This window comes from Dendrobates tinctorius, unplaced genomic scaffold, assembly GCF_039654945.1.
Source record: "Dendrobates tinctorius isolate UK_male_01 unplaced genomic scaffold, ASM3965494v1 ptg000044l, whole genome shotgun sequence".
NCBI classification, from domain to species: Eukaryota; Metazoa; Chordata; class Amphibia; order Anura; family Dendrobatidae; genus Dendrobates; species Dendrobates tinctorius.
The window spans coordinates 20,985,957-21,004,448 of NW_027361712.1; the positions used below are offsets into that span (position 1 = coordinate 20,985,957).

The 18,492-nt window shown below is 40.9% G+C and overlaps 1 protein-coding gene across 9 annotated transcripts in view; it reads left to right on the forward strand.

Annotated features, from left to right (window-relative positions):
- Positions 1–17,175, forward strand: part of CARMIL3 (capping protein regulator and myosin 1 linker 3) — a 155,971-nt gene extending 138,796 nt beyond the window's left edge. Inside the window, exons 29-40 of one of the 9 annotated variants that reach the window (XM_073575419.1) lie at positions 225–347; positions 7,660–7,723; positions 8,078–8,151; positions 8,234–8,331; positions 8,413–8,668; positions 8,811–8,900; positions 9,031–9,094; positions 9,357–9,439; positions 11,407–11,593; positions 11,911–12,000; positions 12,507–12,596; positions 16,976–17,175. In XM_073575419.1, the coding sequence (XP_073431520.1) occupies positions 225–347; positions 7,660–7,723; positions 8,078–8,151; positions 8,234–8,331; positions 8,413–8,668; positions 8,811–8,900; positions 9,031–9,094; positions 9,357–9,439; positions 11,407–11,593; positions 11,911–12,000; positions 12,507–12,596; positions 16,976–17,019 (1,263 nt within the window). In that variant the 3' untranslated portion in view covers positions 17,020–17,175. Of the gene's footprint in view, positions 1–224; positions 348–7,659; positions 7,724–7,921; positions 8,152–8,233; positions 8,332–8,412; positions 8,669–8,810; positions 8,901–9,030; positions 9,095–9,356; positions 9,440–11,406; positions 11,594–11,910; positions 12,001–12,506; positions 12,597–16,975 lie in introns of all 9 variants that reach the window. The other 8 variants (XM_073575415.1, XM_073575418.1, XR_012232183.1 and 5 more) reach the window with 8 other exon arrangements.
- The last annotated feature ends 1,317 nt before the right edge of the window (positions 17,176–18,492 follow it).

Here is an 18,492-nt window from a genome sequence, read left to right on the forward strand (position 1 = left end):
ATAATTTATGCAAAAAATGGAGCAAATTATCTTACTTTTTGGCCAATGTCTGTGGTGGTACCATCGTGACAGTGCCACACAGAAAAATAAACCAAGTCCTAGATCTGAGCTATTAATCATTTACAAGGATAAAAGCTAAAAATAGTGTACTTTATTTGCAGACGTCCCTAGAGACATCAGTGTACTTCTATTTCTTATGTCTGTTTATTTCAAAAATTTGACAGGCCCGACATAGATCTCAACTGCAGGCTCTTATGGAAGAGGAGCAGAGGCTTATGGGATATCTTCCACAGACACCACCCCGGAATAAACAGGAAACTCATGAAGGAGAAATGTACTCCAGCATTGTAAGTGAGGATTCAGATATTAATTACTGTTGTTCGCAAACATTTACATACCCCGGCAGAATTTTTGCTTTCTTGGCCAGTTTCAGAGAATATGAATGATAACACCAAAACTTTTTCTCCACTCATGGTTAGTGGTTGGGTGAAGCCATTTATTGTCAAACTACTGTGTTTTCTCTTTTTAAATCATAATGACAACCCAAAACATCCAAATAACCCTGATCAAAAGTTCACATACCCCATTTCTTAATACCGTGTATTGCCCCTTCTTTCATAGAATCATAGAATGGTAGAGTTGGAAGGGACCTCCTGGGCCATCTGGTCTAACCCCCTGCTCAAAGCAGGATTCAATAAATCATCCCAGACTGATGTCTGTCCAGCCTCTGTTTGAAGACTTCCATTGAAGGAGAACTCACCACCTCTCGTGGCAGCCTGTTCCACTCATTGATCACCCTCACTGTCAAAAAGTTTTTTCTAATATCTAATCTTTGTCTCCTCCCATTCAGTTTCATCCCATTGCTTCTAGTCTTTCCTTGTGCAAATGAGAATAAAGATGATCCTTCTACAATGTGACAGCCCTTGAGATATCTGTAGACAGCTATTAGGTCTCCTCTCAGTCTTCTTTTTTGCAAGCTAAACATTCCCAAATCCTGCAACCGTTCCTCATAGGACATGATTTGCAAACCGGTCACCATTCAGGTCGCTCTTCTCCCAACTTGCTCCAGTTTGTTGATGTTTTTTATAACCACTTTCCGACCGTTGACGGGATAGTACGTCAGCAGTCGCTATCCCCCGCTTTGAGGTGGGCTCTGGAGGTGAGCCCACCTCAAGGCGTGACATGTCAGCTGTTACAAACAGCTGACATATTACCGCAATAGGCACGGGCGGAATCGCAATCTGTCCGCGCCTGTTAACTAGTTAAATCCCGCTGTCAAATGCTGACAGCGGGCATTTAACTAGTACTTCCGGCGCCCAGCTGGAAATGAGCGCATCGCCGACCCCCGTCACGTGATCGGGGATCTGCAACGCGTTGCCGGCAGATTGCTATGAGCGGCACCCTGAGTCGCTCATAGCAATGTTGTATTTCTGCTACATATAGGCGATCTGAGCATAGCCTTTATGTAGCAGAGCCGATCAAATATGGCATGCTTCTAGCCTCCTATGGAAGCTATTGAAGCATGCCAAAAGTTAAAAAAAGTGTTTAAAAATTAAAAAAAAATAAAAAAACATAAAAGTTTAAATCTCTCTCCTTTCGCCCCAATCAAAATAAAACAAAAAATAAATCAAACCTACACATATTTGGTATCGCCGCGTTCAGAATTGCCCGATTTATCAATAAGAAAAGGATTAACCTGATCGATAAATGGCGTAGTGAGAAAAAAAAATCAAAACGCTAGAAATACGTTTTTTTGGTCGCCACGACATTGCATTAAAATGCAATAACGGGCGATCAAAAGAACGTATCTGCACAAACGTGGTATCATTAAAAACGTCAGCCCGGCACGCAAAAAATAAGCCATCACCCAACCCCAGATCACGAAAAATGAAGACGCTACTGGTATCAGAAAATTGCGCTTTTTTTTTTTTTTTAAGCAAACTTTGGAATTATTTTCACCACTTAGATAAAAGAGAACCTTGACTTGTTTGGTGTCTATGAACTCGTAAAGACATGCAGAATCATAATGGCAGGTCAGTTTTAGCATTTAGTGAACCTAGCAAAAAAGCCAAACAAAAAACAAGTGTGAGATTGCCGTTTTTTTGCAATTTCACCGCACTTGGAATTTTTTCCCATTTTCGAGTACACGACATGGTAAAACCGATGGTGTTGTTCAAAAGTACAACTCGTCCTGCAAAAAATAAGCCCTCACATGGCCATATTGACGGAAAAATAAAAAAGTTATGGCTCTGGAAAGAAGGGGGGGGCGAAAAACAAAAACGAAAACTCAAAAAAAGCTCCGGTCATTAAGAGGTTAAAATGTGGTGCCCAAAACTGGACACAGTATTCCAGAAGAGGTCTGACCAAAGAGGAGTAGAGGGGGATAATGACTTCACGTGATCTAGACTGTATGCTTCTGTTAATACATCCCAGAATTTTATTTGCCTTTTTTGCTGCTGCATCACACTGTTGACGCATGTTTAGTTTATGATCTATTAGTATAACCAAGTCTTTTTTACATATGCTGTTGGTTAGCCCTATTCCTACCATTCTGTACATGCTTTTTTCATTGTTATTGCCCAGATATAGTACTTGCATTTTCCCTGTTAAAAACCATTTTGTTAGTTGCTGCCCACTGCTCCAGTTTATTTATATCTTTTTGAATCCTCTCTCTCTCTCTTGTCTAGTATTAGCTATCCCTCCTAACTTGTGTCATCAGCAAAGTTAATCAGTGTACCCTTAATTCCTTCATCTAAATCATTGATAAAGATGTTGAACAATACAGAGCCTAGTACAGAACCCTGTGGTACCCCACTTGAGACATTCCTCCAACTGGATGTGCAGCCATTTACGATCCATCATTGGGTCCGATCACTAAGCCAGTTATGAATCCACCTAACAGTTGACTTGTCCATTCCATATTTAGTCATTTTTTCAATAAGGATGGAGTAAGATACTTTGTCAAATGCTTTGCTGAAGTCAAGATATACTATATCTACAGCATTTCCCTGATCCACCCAGTCAGTGATTCTGCCTTAGAAGGAAAATTAAGTTAGTCTGACATGACTTATTAGTTACAAACCCATGCTGACTCTGGTTAATCACTTTATTCTTATCCAGGTACGTACATACATGTTGTTTAATAATTTATTCAAAGATCTTTCCTGGCAATTCTTATCCAGGTACGTACATACAGGTTGTTTAATAATTTGTTCCTGGTATAGAAGTCAGACTCACCGGCCTATAGTTCCCTGGGTCCACCTTCTTCCACTTTTTGAAGATAGGAACAACATTTACTCTTCTCCAGTCTTCTGGGACTTCTCCTGATCTCCAAGAATTTTCAAAGATTATGGAGAGTGGTTCAAAAATTTCTTATGCTATCTCCTTCAGTACTCTGGGGTGTAATTCATCTGAACCAGGAGATTTGAATTCATTTATCCTCACTATCTTTCTGTTTATAAATAGCCTGGATTCTTCTATTCCTTTAATAGGACAGTGAAGATCAGTTGATGTTACTTTTCCTTTATGAGAGAAAACAGATGCAAAATAGGAATTTAAAAGTTTGGCCTTCTCAACATCCTTTCTTACCATTTCATTGTTTTCATCTTGTAAAAATCCTATAGCATCTTTGACAATTCTTTTACTTTTGACATATCCACAAAATCCTGTTTTATTTCTTTTGACGTCTCTTGCAAGCCTTAATTCATTGTCAGATTTAGATAATCTAATGCGCCCCCTGCAGGTTCTGCAGACAGCATTATATTCTTCTTTAGAATATAATGAAAGTGACAACTTGAAGTCTTTTGTTGTAGTTGTGGATGAGGTTCTTTATTTTCTCAGATGGTAAAGCTGCCCACTCTTCTTGGCAAAAAAACTCCAGTTTCTGTAAATTCCTGGGCTGTCTAGCATGAACTGCATGCTTGAGGTCTCCCCAGAGTGGCTCAATAATATTGAGGTCAGGAGACTGAGATGGCCCCTCCAGAACCTTCACTTTTTTCTGCTGTAGCCAATGACAGGTCGACTTGGCCTTGTGTTTTGGATTGTTGTCATGTGGGAATGTCCAAGTACGTCCCATGTGCAGCTTCCAGGCTGATTACAAATTTGCCGCCAGTATTTGCTGATCATAGAATCGTAGAGTTGGAAGGGACCTCCTGGGCCATCTGGTCCAACCCCCTGCTCAAAGCAGGATTCGCTAAATCATCCCAGTCAGATGTCTGTCCAGCCTCTGTTTGAAGACTTCCATTGAAGGAGAACTCACCACTTCTCGTGGCAGCCTGTTCCACTCATTGATCACTCTAACTGTCAAAAAGTTTTTTCTAATATCTAATCTGTGTCTCCTCCCATTCAGTTTCATCCCATTGCTTCTAGTCTTTCCTTGTGCAAATGAGAATAAAGTTGATCCTTCTACAATGTGACAGCCCTTTAGATATTTGTAGACAGCTATTAAGTCTCCTCTCAGTCGTCTCTTTTGCAAACTAAACATTCCCAATTCCTGCAACCTTTCCTCATAAGACAGGGTTTGCAGACCGGTCACCATTCTGGTCGCTCTTTTCTGAACTTGCTCCAGTTTGTTGATGTCTTTTTTAAAATGTGGTGCCCAAAACTGGACACAATATTCCAGATGAGGTCTGACCAAAGAGGAGTAGAGGGAAATAATGACTTCACGTGATCTAGACTGTATGCTTCTGTTAATACATCCTAGAATTGCATTTGCCTTTTTTGCTGCTGCATCACACTGTTGACTCATATTCAGTCTGTGATCTATTAGTATACCCAAGTCTTTTTCACATGTGCTGTCACTTAGCCCTAGTTATTATGATAACGTGCTGCATTCTTCTTTCCTTCTACTTTGACCAAGTTTCCTGTGCCTTTGCAGCTCACACATCCCCAAAACATCAGTGATCCACCTTCGTGCTTTATAGTAGGAATGGTGTTCCTTTCATCATAGGCCTTGTTGACCTGTCTCCAAATGTAACGTTTATGGTTGTGACGAAAAAGTTCAATTTTGGTCTCATCACTCCAAAGTACCTTATTCCAGAAGTTTTGATACTTGTCTCTGTGCTGTTTTGCGTATTGTAGGCGAGATACTTTGTGGCATTTACGCAGTAATGGCTTTCTTCTGGTGGCTCGACCATGCAGCCCATTTTTCTTCAAGTGCCTCCTTAATGTGCATCTTAAAACAGCCACACTGCTAGTTTTCAGAGAGTCCAGTATTTCAGCTGATGTTATTTGTGGGTTTTTCTTTGCATCCTGAACAATTTTCCTGGCAGTTGTGGACAAAATTTTTGTCGGTCTACCTGACCGTGGTTCTGTTTTTACAGAGCCTCTGATTTTCCATTTGTTAATCACAGTTTGAACGCTGCTGACTGACATTATCAATTCCTTGAATATCTTTCTGTATCCCTTTCCTGTTTTATACAGTTCAACTACTTTTTCACGTAGATCCATTGACAATTCTTTTGCTTTCCCCATGATTCACAATCCAGAAACGTCAGTGGCAAGAGTCTGTCTGGATCCCGGAAACTAACTCAGCTTTTATGCACACATTGATTACAATCAAACAGGTCACATGTGGGGATGTTACCTTTAGGGTATGTGCACACGCTGCGGATTCCGCTGCGTTTCCGCAGCGGTTTTGGCCGCTGCGGACCCGCAGCAGCTTTAGCTGCGGTGTACAGTACCATTCAAATGAATGGTAAAAAAAACCGTTGCGTTGACGTTGCGGAAAAATCCGCGCGGATTTGCTGCGGTTTTGCTACCGCAGAAAGAATTGACATGTCAATTCTTTCTGCGGAATCCGCAGCGGGTTCCTATCTCCACCATTATGGAGATGGTGAATCCGCAGGACCAAACCGCAGGCAAAACCGCAGATAATCTGCAGGTCTTTTGACCGGCGGATTATCTGCGGTTTTTGCAAAATCCGTGTGGATTAATCCGCAGCGGATTCCGCAGTGTCTGCACACACCCTTAGTAGCCATTCAAACCCATTTGTGTCAACTTCTGTGCATGTTTTCAGGCCAAAATCACCAGGGTATGTGAACTTTTGATCAGGGTCATTTGGATGGTTTGGATTGTCATTATAATTTAGAAAGAGAAAACACAATAGTTTGACAATAAATGGCTTCAACCAACCACTAACCATGAGTGGAAAAAAAGTTTTGGTGTTATCATTCGTATTCTCTGAAAAAAAAGGCCAATAAAGCAAAAATTCTGCTGGGGTATGTAAACTTTTGAGCACAACTGTATCATTTGATAAGTTTAATGCTTAAAGTGGTTTTCCAGGAAATTTTAAATCTATCTAAATGATCTTTATGTCATAAGTTAGAAAACTTAATAATATAGTCTAGTTTAATCTCATTCTCCACCCAGCCTGATTGACAGCCCTTCAGTATCCCTCCTCTATGAAGCTGAGATCTCACACTGCTCAGTACAAGCTGCAACTGTCAGTCAGGCTGGGTGAGTGGAGAATAGATACATTTGGAGTGATGAACTCTCTCATTCTTTAGATGCACTCAATAAATGATCATTTACAATATCAGCATTATGCAGCTATTCTGACATGCATTTTCAAAGTATGTATATCAGCCTCATCAGGTGTAAGAGTTCGTAATGTATGTCGTTTGTATTATGAAATCCTGTGACAGATCATCTTTAAATATATGCCTTTCAATATCAAATTTGAGGGGGTTTGGCTCTTGGTCAGCTGAATGAAAAGACCACCGTCCTCTTTATTGTTTACCAGCTCTATACATTTCGTAGCAGCTGTGTCTGCTATTGCAAGTCAGTCCCATTTACTTGTATGGCACTGCTACTATGGAATGTTTTAAGCTGTTTAAGGCGTTGTGATCCCTTTAATCAGTCAATTGTTGAAGGTACCATGGTTGGGATGCTACTGATCTGATACCCTAACGAAGCCCATGCGAAACACGTGTTGAGGTTGCATGTGTGACTTGCAGGACAGCCATGAATAAAAGCATTTACTAGATGTGATTCTTATGTTGCTGTGGTCAGCTTTGGCATCATTATTTAATTGGTATTGGACCTTCTACTGATTGCACTTATGCTGACACGGTTACATAGGTCTCACTGTTTACCTTATTGGATTAGACTTGAAGCACTGTCACTTTAATTATATATATATATATATATATATATATATATATATATATATATATATATATACTGTATATGTCTTATCACTAGACTCTACCATGCTGTAATTGCATGTTTGCATGTGATTTTTGCTGCACCTGATTCCTTGTCCTTTTTAAGAGCCCTGTCAATGATATGATTTTCTTTATGTTGTCTTTTTTGGTGCCTTTTATATAATTGGTTTAATAAAATCATTTTGCTTTTACTTTTTCTGTTTTACTCCATTCTTGCATGTATATGATCTGATATTGATGCGCTACGGATAGGCAATCAAAATCAAAGTCCTGAAAACATCTCTGGAAATCATATTTTCTCAGTGCTCTTGCAGAGCATTACCTAGTGCAGAGCATTACCTGCAGCAATTTAGTAATGAGAATGTGAATCCTTTTGGCGCATGTAAGAATAGTGTAAGGGATATGGGGGTAAAGATAATTATACTGTTCCTACGCATATTCTAATTTTTATTTTATTCTTTTATTAATTAGCATTATTGTATTCTGTCTACAGGATACCATGGTAATAAAGAAACGTCTTCAAGGCAGGAAAATCCGCCCCGTGTCTGCGTTCATCAGTGAGATCTCTCATATGTACTATTTTCTCTAATTCATGCACAACTTCAACTTATACTTCTTCATTCTGTTTGCTTTGTGGAAAACATCCCTTTACTTTTCTCTTTCTGGCTGAAAAAACGTATTAATTAATATATTTTTAATATTAATTAATATGGTATTATAATATTAACTAAATCCATATGCCCCTCATTTGGTAGGTGTGAGTGAGCAGGAATTAAGCCCCAAGACCCTAGATTTGGGTTCCCCTGGCTCTCGTGAACTCAGTTCTCCACCCGCGCTCTCCTCATCTGCTAGCAGTCAGCTCTCTCGCTCTCTAAGCGTATCTCTAGAAGGTCTTTCTGAACTACCCACAGAAGGGAGTAAACTGCAGCACCAGACCCGGGACAGGCCGAAACAACAATCACGTAGGGCACCAGGAGGAGGCAAGGTAAGTATGAGGATATACTTTTACATTCCTTACATAATATAGTCATCACAAGGATACATGACTATTTCTATTTTTTCCTGAGGTTCGAGGTCCAGCATCTGACACAGAACGCCCTGATCCTGCCATAGATGAAGGCTTGGATGAATTTTTCCATCGGACAGTATTAACACAATCCAATAGGTGGGGTAAAGTACTTTCCACACATTCATTGTGCCTCTTAAGTCATATATAATGTGACTTAACCCGTCATATGTTTATCAGCGTGTCTTCAGCTCAACAAAGTGATACAGATGCCCCACCCAAAAGAAGACGCAGAAGCTTGTTCCACTTCCGCAGAAGCCGGACCCCAAAGAGAGAACGTGACAGAGGGAGAGCTGTGCCTCCACCGTCCCCTGGTCCTGACCCTTCAGATCACATAAAACTGGAGAACTTTTCTATTACTAATGGGACACCAGTCAGCAATGGTGCTGAACTCCACACTATAGGAGTGAGGGGTTTGCCCGGCAGAGGGACACCAGTAAGTAGCTAAAGCTCAATATATCTTTAATCAATGGAAGGCAAAGAGCAATGAAATAGTATAAATATACCATAAACAGATACCTGGACAATAATCAAGAGATCCATACCATAAAATTATAGATTTCTGTAATTTTTTCTAGTCCCTTGACCACCCACTAGAAGAAGTGCAACCTGCAAGAGTACGAGGAGTTCCCCTTCCTGGAATGGATGGCGTCCGTCTATGGAAAGAGGTATGTTGTGGATTAGTAATGGACGACGTTTTAAGAAAAGAAGCCAACGCTATTTTTGCCATGTACTAATAGTACTCATTATAATATGGTCTAACGATGGTGAACTGAACATTGTGAACCTTGATTTCAGATGGAATCAGCAGGAGGAACTAACTGTGTTCCTGATGACAGGAGGCGCTCCTCTGGGGATGGGGGTAAGTATTTAATTATTCCCATCTTATCCATCCCTTCTTTTTTCTAATTCTTACATTCCACATGTTACATTCCATATCTCTGACTTCTTTCTCAGTACCATAAGCAGTTAAATCCATGCTGGCTCTTTGTCTTTTTTCTGGTACTACTCCCAATTTTCCCCACTTTGTGTGCTTTCTATGTGTATCGGCTTGTCCCTCCTATTCCCATACACTTTCCTGTCCCTTCTCTCTCTGTCTCTCGCTCTCTCTCTCTGTCTCTCAGAGGAGGGTGCTACGTTTGAGGACAGACAGCCTTGTTTCTCCAACGGAGACAGAAACAATCAGAAGAATTTATCAAGAGAAGAGGTAATAACACTATTCTTAGCATTTAAGAACCAGGCTGAACAGGGAATTCCATATTACAAGTTAGAATGTGTATGGACATAGGAACACAGAAATAAGGGAGTTACACATTGCACTATGAATTACTTATTCGCTGAGAGTAGCAATATCTTAACCGTATATGTATACGTTTATATATATATATACAGTGTATACAGTCCTCAACATTGAAGTTGCAAGACCAAGAAGGAAAAGCAATGGCATTATATAAACCACCGGATGGATAGAACTGTTAATGATATGTACATTATGTAAAAATGGAAACAAAAGTTTTTTATCTCGATTTATTTAGTACTGATATGAGCCGCATGCGCAGAAATACAGGCACTTACACACCTTGACATGTTATTAATGGTGTTACTATTGGTTGTCTAAGGAATGTGCTGCTGGCAGCTGCTTTTGCAATTGCTAACCAATTATGTCCCAGATGTGTTCAATGGGTATCACGGCGGTAACTCGCATGACTCCTCAGTACCACCCTACTCACCGTGGTCACCGCACAGCTTTTCCTCCTGTCAGGGCGTTTCACCGAGTTTGCCTCTTGCAGCATTCCTCAGCACTGCTGCATCTGGATGTTGCTTCCATTTTGCTTTAGGGGTGTATGGCCAGTTTCTGTGGAAATTTAACTCTGCTGTATCCTGCAGAGATTAGGTTCCCTGGCCCATCCCTCCTAGTAGGGCCTATATTGGGCAGCTCCAACCACCATTCCTTGTCCGAATGCTGGTTCCTAGTCTACTAGCACCTGTTTATGCATATCTCAGTATTCTCACTCCCGTTATTGACCCGGCCTGTTTACTCGCTCTTGTTGACTTTTCCATTCCTGACTCCGGCTTTTTATTGTGAACCTATGCTGCCTGCCCCAACTACTCTTCTGTCTCGCCCTTCTGTACCTTGTACCAGCTTATTCACACCAGCCCATCTCCCAGAATTATGGTGTGGGTTGCCATAATGTAGGGTACTTGTAACCCTCTACACTTTATTCCAGATACACTAAAAGCTAGGCATTACATTGATTTAGTGTCGAAACAGTGGTACGGTCAATTCTTAAAAGTGTGCCAGGAGCTGTTTTTCACCATGAGGCCACATTTGGTTCATGCTACTACTACTGTGAGCAGGCTGCGTGACTTAATGTGATACCGTGGCCTGTAGCGCCTCTTGAGTTGTCTCCCATCAACCACATCTGAGACGTCATTAGTTTAAATTGCAAAGGGAGCTGCCAGCAGCGGATCTTGATGATTTGTGTTCCCAAGTGCATTCCGCGCATCAGAACATTCCTCAGACAACCATTAATAACCTAACTGATAGCAGCCAAGGTGTGTAAATGCAGGTATTTCTGGGTGAGATGCTCATATTCTATGTTAAAAAAATCAAGATATTTTGAAAATGTTATTCCCATTTTTCCATCATTTGCATATCACCAACGTGTATCAATCCTGCGATTTCCATAATTCCATGACTTGTTGTTGCAATGTAGCAAATTAAGCTTGTTGCTGTTGTTATGGCAGATGTAGATAATTGAGATGTCTAGTTTGTATGCTGAATTGGATTTTAGTGACTAGTTATGGTGGAGCACCGTGTTACATGCACAGTACAAGAACTAATATTTTTTCAGGAAATCCAGTGAAAAGAAAGATTTGAACCTATAGATTAGTTAAGCCAAATGTAGAACGCCATGTGCAACTAAGCTGTAGATGTTGGGTCCAATTCCAGTCTAATATAAAGACAAGACCAAGAAAATAATGTTGGCACTAATGCTTCTGCATCTCCCCAGTGTTCATAAAATAAATATTCTCCAACATAGTGACAAACTGATCTATAGGATATGTTTTTTCTATTACCTTTTATCATAAATCAATTTGTCCAGGTATAACAGAGTAATATAGACTGTTTACATACAATTTACTACTCCTTCCCCTCCCTTGTTTTTCCAGGGGGGTCTTACTGATTCCTGCCCCCCTTCTGCAGAGCTACGGCCAGTTGCTGCCCCACGAGGTAGGAAAGTGTCTTGTGGGGGGGGACACGGCGAGACCGAATGTTCAGAAGAGACGAGGAAGGAGATCCCAGTGCCCAAACCTCGAATCAGAGAACCTGGGAAAGAGGCGGCCCCCCCAGTGGGAGGTGGGAACTGCCCAGTACTCACTGCACACACTGCACAGCATACACTGCACCCTCTCACTCACCACATAGACCCAAGAGTCTATATTTTTCTAGCTGCATCTGTTTTCGCTTTCATTTCAGTTTATAACTGCACGCTTTGTTCTTTCTGACGTTCCTGATGTTTATTTCTCCATTCCGCATGTGTTTTTAATCCTAATGTTCTCAAACCATTCAGTTTATACTGTTTGCCGTCAATATTCATTCCTCAGGTCCTTCCTGCCCCTTCTCTCTATTCTCCTTAGTTAAATAACTTAACGCTCCTTTTTCTTTGTCACCAGATGGTGCACCCCCGGTCCGGCGGCCTCCTCTTAAGCCACAACGCTCTCGAAGAATGCAGTCATGTGACTCAGCTGAACCAACAAACTCTGGTGAGAGTTACTCTTACCATACTGTAACTATTATACTTGAAATGTCCATTCTGCGCCCACACACTGCCATACAATAGCAACGATAAAGTGTTGAGCTCAGTGTATCCATACTTAAAGTGGTATTCCCATCTTAGACATTAATGGTATATCTGTGGGTAATGTTATACATGTTTGATACATAAGGTTCCCTATCTTGGTACCAGCACCTGTCCCCAAGAGAGGGGTTCCTTATTCCATCTGGTGACGCTTACTCACTTGGTCAGCGTTTTCTGTTAATCTCAAAGAAGTAAATGGACAGAGCACTACCATCATTCTATTCATTCTGCACTGGACTAAGCAACTAGCATCCACCTGACATTATGTAAAGTGGGTTTTGGAATCCTTATTTTAGGGAAAGGTGAAAGCCCCAATAAAATGACCTGCAGCCATCAGACACTTATTGCATATCCGATAAAGAGTCCCTGCCTATAAACAGCGGTCTAGTCATTAGTTGTTTTGTATTCTAGTGGCTGGCACCAATTTGATATTTCAAACAAATGAACAAAAAATGCCTCAGACAGGTGATGCCTTGCACCGTGGAATGCGCCACACGGCTGGTAAGTTAACAGGCCATAGTAGACAGAATAAAGAGCACCGCCGTTATCCGCACACCATATATGCATTGTATAGATGGTAATGTTTTTGATGAAGGAAGTCATTATAAAAATTACTTAGAGAAGATATGATGTCCTTATCATTTATAATGACGATATACAACTCAGCCAAAAAACAAATAGCACATGCAAAAACTATATTAGAAATCGGCATAGTGATTCACTTTAAACTATTTAGCCCTATTCACATGAGATTGTATAATTACATGTTCTGGGACAACGCACTGCACTATAAGATAAGAGCGGCATGTCTGAATACAGGACATTGGCGCTGATCTAATAGTTCCATTATATTAGTAACTCGATTAAATGGACATTTGCTGAACATTTCTAAAAATAACTAGAAAGTGGTCAACACCTTTAAGCAAGATCTAGAGTTCTTGAATTGATGCTATATTCAAAACAGGAGTGGCAATGTCAAGTCTGGCCTTCATTTTTCAAATCAAGGCAAACCAATACTTCTCTTCCGATCTTCTCTGTTGACGGGGCGTGACTGCCAACATCATGCTGACAGCCAGCTCCACGCTTTCTAACAGTGGGAAGTCAGCTGTCAATCGGCATGACGTCGTCAGTCACACCCCGTTAACAGAGCAGCTTGGAAGAGGAAGAGCTGCTCTGTTGACTTGTCATCAAGACCGCTCTGAGCCAGTGCCAGATGTAACAGACAAGTAGTTGCCTCTGTTAGCAACTACCTGCCTGTTTTTGGAATCATAGTAAAAAAAATATAAAATAGTCCCTTTAGTCCCTCCTATATCTCTGCACACAGAAATACAATTTGTATATTTCACTAAGCTTAGAATTGTTGTAAAAATCTTTCAGTGGTTAACATCTTGACTGTGAAGAGTAACTGTCGTTTTAATTTTTTTCCATAAAACAATAGTATACATAAGATATAGTACAAAGTTTCTTGTTTTGTTATCAGAGAAATCTGCTTCTTTCTCCTCCTGGACTGATCATTTATTTTCAATATTCTGAATTCATGGATAAAATCTGTATTCAGTGAAGGCCGGGATCATACATGCTAGAAACTCATACGAGTCTCGCATCGTAATATACGGCACTGCGGCAAGCACTTGGGAGCGGAGCGTGCGGCTGCATAGAAATACATGCAGCCGCACGCTCCGCTCCCGAGTTTAGGCGGCAGTGCTGGGTATTAAGAGGCGAGACTCGACCGAGTTTCTCGCATGTGTGATCCCGGCCTTACTGACATAGTACAGGCCCCTGAGGAAGCCACACACTAGTGGCGACATGAGTTGGGCACTTTGCCCTGTCATGTGCATGGACCTGCCTTTGACCCAAGTTACTAAGCTTTCATTTTGCTATACACCATTGGCATCACAAAGTGCTATATGTTGGTATTGTCATTTTTATCTCTAAGGCTGAGTTCACACGTGGCGTTTTTTTTGCATTTCCGCGGTGGTTTTAACCGCGCGATTTTGCCGCGAAAACGCAAAAAATAAGCATCCCATGCATTCCTATGGGATTCCACAATGCTGTGCTAATGCTGCGCTTTTTACCGCGGCGGAATCGCTTCGCGGTAAAAACCGCAGCATGCTCATTAATTTTGCGGAATCGCGGCGATCCCGCACCCATAGGAATGCATTGTTCTGCTTACTTCCCGCATGTGGCTGTGCACACCATGCGGAAAGTAAGCAGAACATTAGCGGATGGTACCCACGGTCCGGAGGAGAGGAGACTGTCCTCCGGGCTTTGGGTACCATATCCCTGTAAAAAATAGAATTTAAAATAAAAAATATTGCTATTCTTACCTTCCGACGTCCCGCGCAGCCTTCCCGCCTCTCTCCACGCCCCCGGTCCCAGTAAGCCTTTGCGAAAATACCCACGATGGCGTCCGTTCTCGCGGGATCGCGAAGTCTCGACGTCATCGCGAATTACCGCGAGACATCGCGATCCCGCGAGAACAGACGTCATCGCGGGCATTTTCGCAAAGGATTACTGGGAACGGCTGCGCGGGACGTCGGAAGGTAAGAATAACACCATTTTTTATTTTTTTTTGCATTTTATCTTTTACTATTGATGCCGCATAGGCGGCCTCAGTAGTAAAAAGTTGGTCACACTCGTCAAACACTATGTTTGACGAGTGTGACCAACCTGTCAGTCAGTTCTCCAAGCGATGCTACAGATCGCTTGGAAAACGCTAGCATTTTGCTAATTTCCGCGAGAGTTCCGGTATGTGTGAACTTAGCCTAAGCAGTCCCCTCCTGTTTGCTCAGTATGTGCTCTTATATGCTTATTTTGTTTGCTTATTAGTTCACAGCACACATACTTTCCCAAATAGTTGCTACTTTTTAATTCACCTGAGTCAGATATTGCTTTTTGCCCATTACACGTTCCTTATGTGTTTTTCTGTTTTGAACTGGGGCTTCTGAGCATTATAACTTTGCTATTATCAATGCTGCTTACATCATTTTTCTGTAGGAGCTCTTATAGCATGTTGATTGGGTGAGTTTCATGTATTACACCATTTAATTTACATGGGTCATACTTACCACAAATAGAGATCAAACTCTTTATACATTGCTGGACAGGGTATGTCACCCTACTGTGGGTGATGATGTTTGGAGTCATGTTATTGACCTTTTAATTGTTTTTACATTTTCTGCGTAGCTTGCATCAATAAAGGTTTTTATTTTATTTTATTATGTCTGGTGATCCCACTTTAGATAGCTTGTCTTTTCCTTGTTCTGTGTACCTGGATGTCTTCCTGGAGCGTAACAATATTGTATCTTACAGTTATTGTTAGGTTCTTTAGAAGGACGTATATCTGGGAATTTATTCTGACAGAATTTTATAGGCTGAACTGGATGGACTAATGTCTTTTTTCGGCCTTACTAACTATGTTACTATGTGTGTACCATTACTGAGATAGGAGATGGCGGATGCTACTGATATACTTCTATGTAGAGGGGAGAGAGGAGGATGAGCTACAGGCAGAGCTCTTGCAACCAACATAGGATCTCATACAAACTAACTGCTATGTACTGTATCTCAGTAATGTAAAAATAGGCCTTCCCTGAATATACACATTTTACGCATGAATTAAGAATATTGAGAATAAATGATCAGTCTAAGAGGAGAGAGAAGATTTCTCTAATAAGATTTATTACAAAGTTTCTTAATTCCATTCATGCTATTAATCTATGAAAAAGAAGTTAAAGGGGCTTTCCTTGATTTCCTTTTCAAACAACTTTATTAAGTTTTTCATAAAGTTAACAGTAGTATTTTACATCATGCCTACAGCCGTAGGGTATGCAAATATAGCAGTATTGTAATGCCTTGAGTTTATACAGTAGGAGTATCAAATAAATAAATATTATATACCTTAACAGTAGTAGTATAGTAGAAGTACAACTAGATAGTCCTACATTTAATACAATACCTATACCTTAACAGTAGTTATATATTAGAGGTACAACTTAATATTCCTACATTAAACTAGAGTAGTGTTTATATACCTTGATTTCCATATTAATAACCAATAGTCAGACTAGGTCATTAATAGCTTCGGTAATTGTTGCTCCTGATGAGGACTGATTAGCTGTTTGCTGCTCACAGTATGGACAGATGTTACTCAGTGTACAGAGCCGTACACTGTATACATACGAGCTAATAACAGCTGATCGGTGTAGGTGCAGGCTGTTCGACCCATGCCGATCTGATGATAATGATCTAGAATATCATAAGCCTGGAATCCCCCTTTAACATCACCAATGGTACTACTATTAGGACACCTTTACCACAGAACACACCAACAAACACATATCCCTCCCCCAACTTACATCAGGGCTATTCCATACAGGTTTCCTATTTTAGGGATCGTGCTGTGACTCTCCGATATCCATGAGTGTTGCCCTTACTAAAGAAATTGATTTGTGTCCTATGTGCAAAGCAGTAGAAATTACTGCAGAGATGACCCTGAATGAGTGATTGTGACTTATGTGACCCGATTTGTCTTATGTATGTGCACATGTTCAGAAAAATCTGCTGCCAATACTGATGTATTGGCGGCTTTAAATGCACAATATTGTTTTTCATGCAATTTTTTTCCCATTCATTGAAATGGGTGAAAAGAACCACTGCAAAAACACTGAAAGAATTAACTTATTGCAGATTAGAAACTGCTTCAAATCTGTAAGAAAAAAACAAGTAAAATGCGCACGAGACCTCAGAAATTCACTTTGCTAGTACAGCAAAATGCTATGCGACGTGTGAACATACTTTTTGTCTTCCTCCTCTTTGTGAGTGTCTTCTATGTAATTTGTATTTTTTCTCCTGTCTTTCTTTTCCATGTCTTATAATAGAATCCAAAGAGAGAGATGCTAAGAGTCTGCCATCATCTGCTTGACTCTCAATCATCTGGAAAACTTGAAATGTGACTTACTGGAAATCTGCCTGTGAATACACCATACACCGTGTGCTCAGCCTGGAACTGGGTGGCACTGAGAGGCCTATAACTAATGATTGTGCATTTTCAGCACCTAATAAAATGATAAACCTTGGAGACTGTTTCCTTTCTTTATGTTCAAATTTTGCATCTGTAGAAAATTCTTGGGGTACTTCCCTTTTCCTTAGTAACTAAAGGATACTGTGGTTTCTATGTCTTTGGGGTTTATAAGATTTAACCCCTTTACCCCCAAGGGTGGTTTGCACGTTAATGACCGGGCCAATTTTTACAATTCTGGCCACTGTCCCTTTATGAGGTAATAACTCTGGAACGCTTCAACGGATCTTGGCGATTCTGAGATTGTTTTATCAAGACACATTGTACTTCACTTTAGTGGTAAAATTTCTTCGATATAACGTGCGTTTATTTATGCAAAAAACGGAAATATGGCAAAAATTTTGAAAATGTTGCAATTTTCAAACTTTGAATTTTTATGCCCTTAAAGGGAGTCTGTCACCCCAATTTAGCCCTATCAGCTGCCGGCACCACCATCAGGGGCTTATCTACAGCATTCTGTAATGCTGTAGATAAGCCCTCAATGTAACCTGAAAGAGAAGAAAAACGAGTTAGATTATACTCACCCCGGCGTTCGGTCCGGTCCGATGGGTGTCGCAGTCCCGTCCGGCGCCTCCCATCTTCATACGATGATTTCCTCCTCCTTGCTTCTCCCTCAGCTCCTGCGCAGGTGTACTTTATCTGCCCTGTTGAGGGCAGAGCAGAGTACTGCAGTGCGCAGGCGCCGGACCTCTCTGACCTTTCCCAGTGCCTGCGCACTGCAGTACTTTATTCTGCCCTCAAAAGGACAGATAAAGTATGCCTGCGCAGGAGCCGAGGGAGAAGCAAGGAGGAGGACATCATCGTATGAAGATGTGAGGCATCGGACCGCGACACCCACCGTACCCGACTCCGCCCCCGGTGAGTATAATCTAATGTGTTTTTCTTCTCTTTCAGGTTTTATCGGGGGCTTATCTACAACATTACAGAATGCTGTAGATAAGCCCCTGATGGCGGTGGCCGTAGCTTACAGGGCTAAAATGGGGTGACAGATTCCCTTTAAAACAGAGAAATATATGACACAAAATAGTTACGAAATAAAATTTCTGACATGTCTACTTTACAACAGCACAATTTTGTAGACAAAATTTACAAAACCACTTTTGTAGGGACCACCTCACATTTGAAGTCACTTTGAGGGGTCTATATCGCAGAAACTACACAAAAGTGACACCATTCTAAAAACTGCATCACTCAAGCTACTCAAAACTACATTCAAGAAGATTATTAACCCTTCAGGTGCTTCACAGGAGCAGAAGCAACGTGGAAGGAAAAAATGAACATTTAACTTTTTAGTCACAAAAATGATCTTTTAGCAAC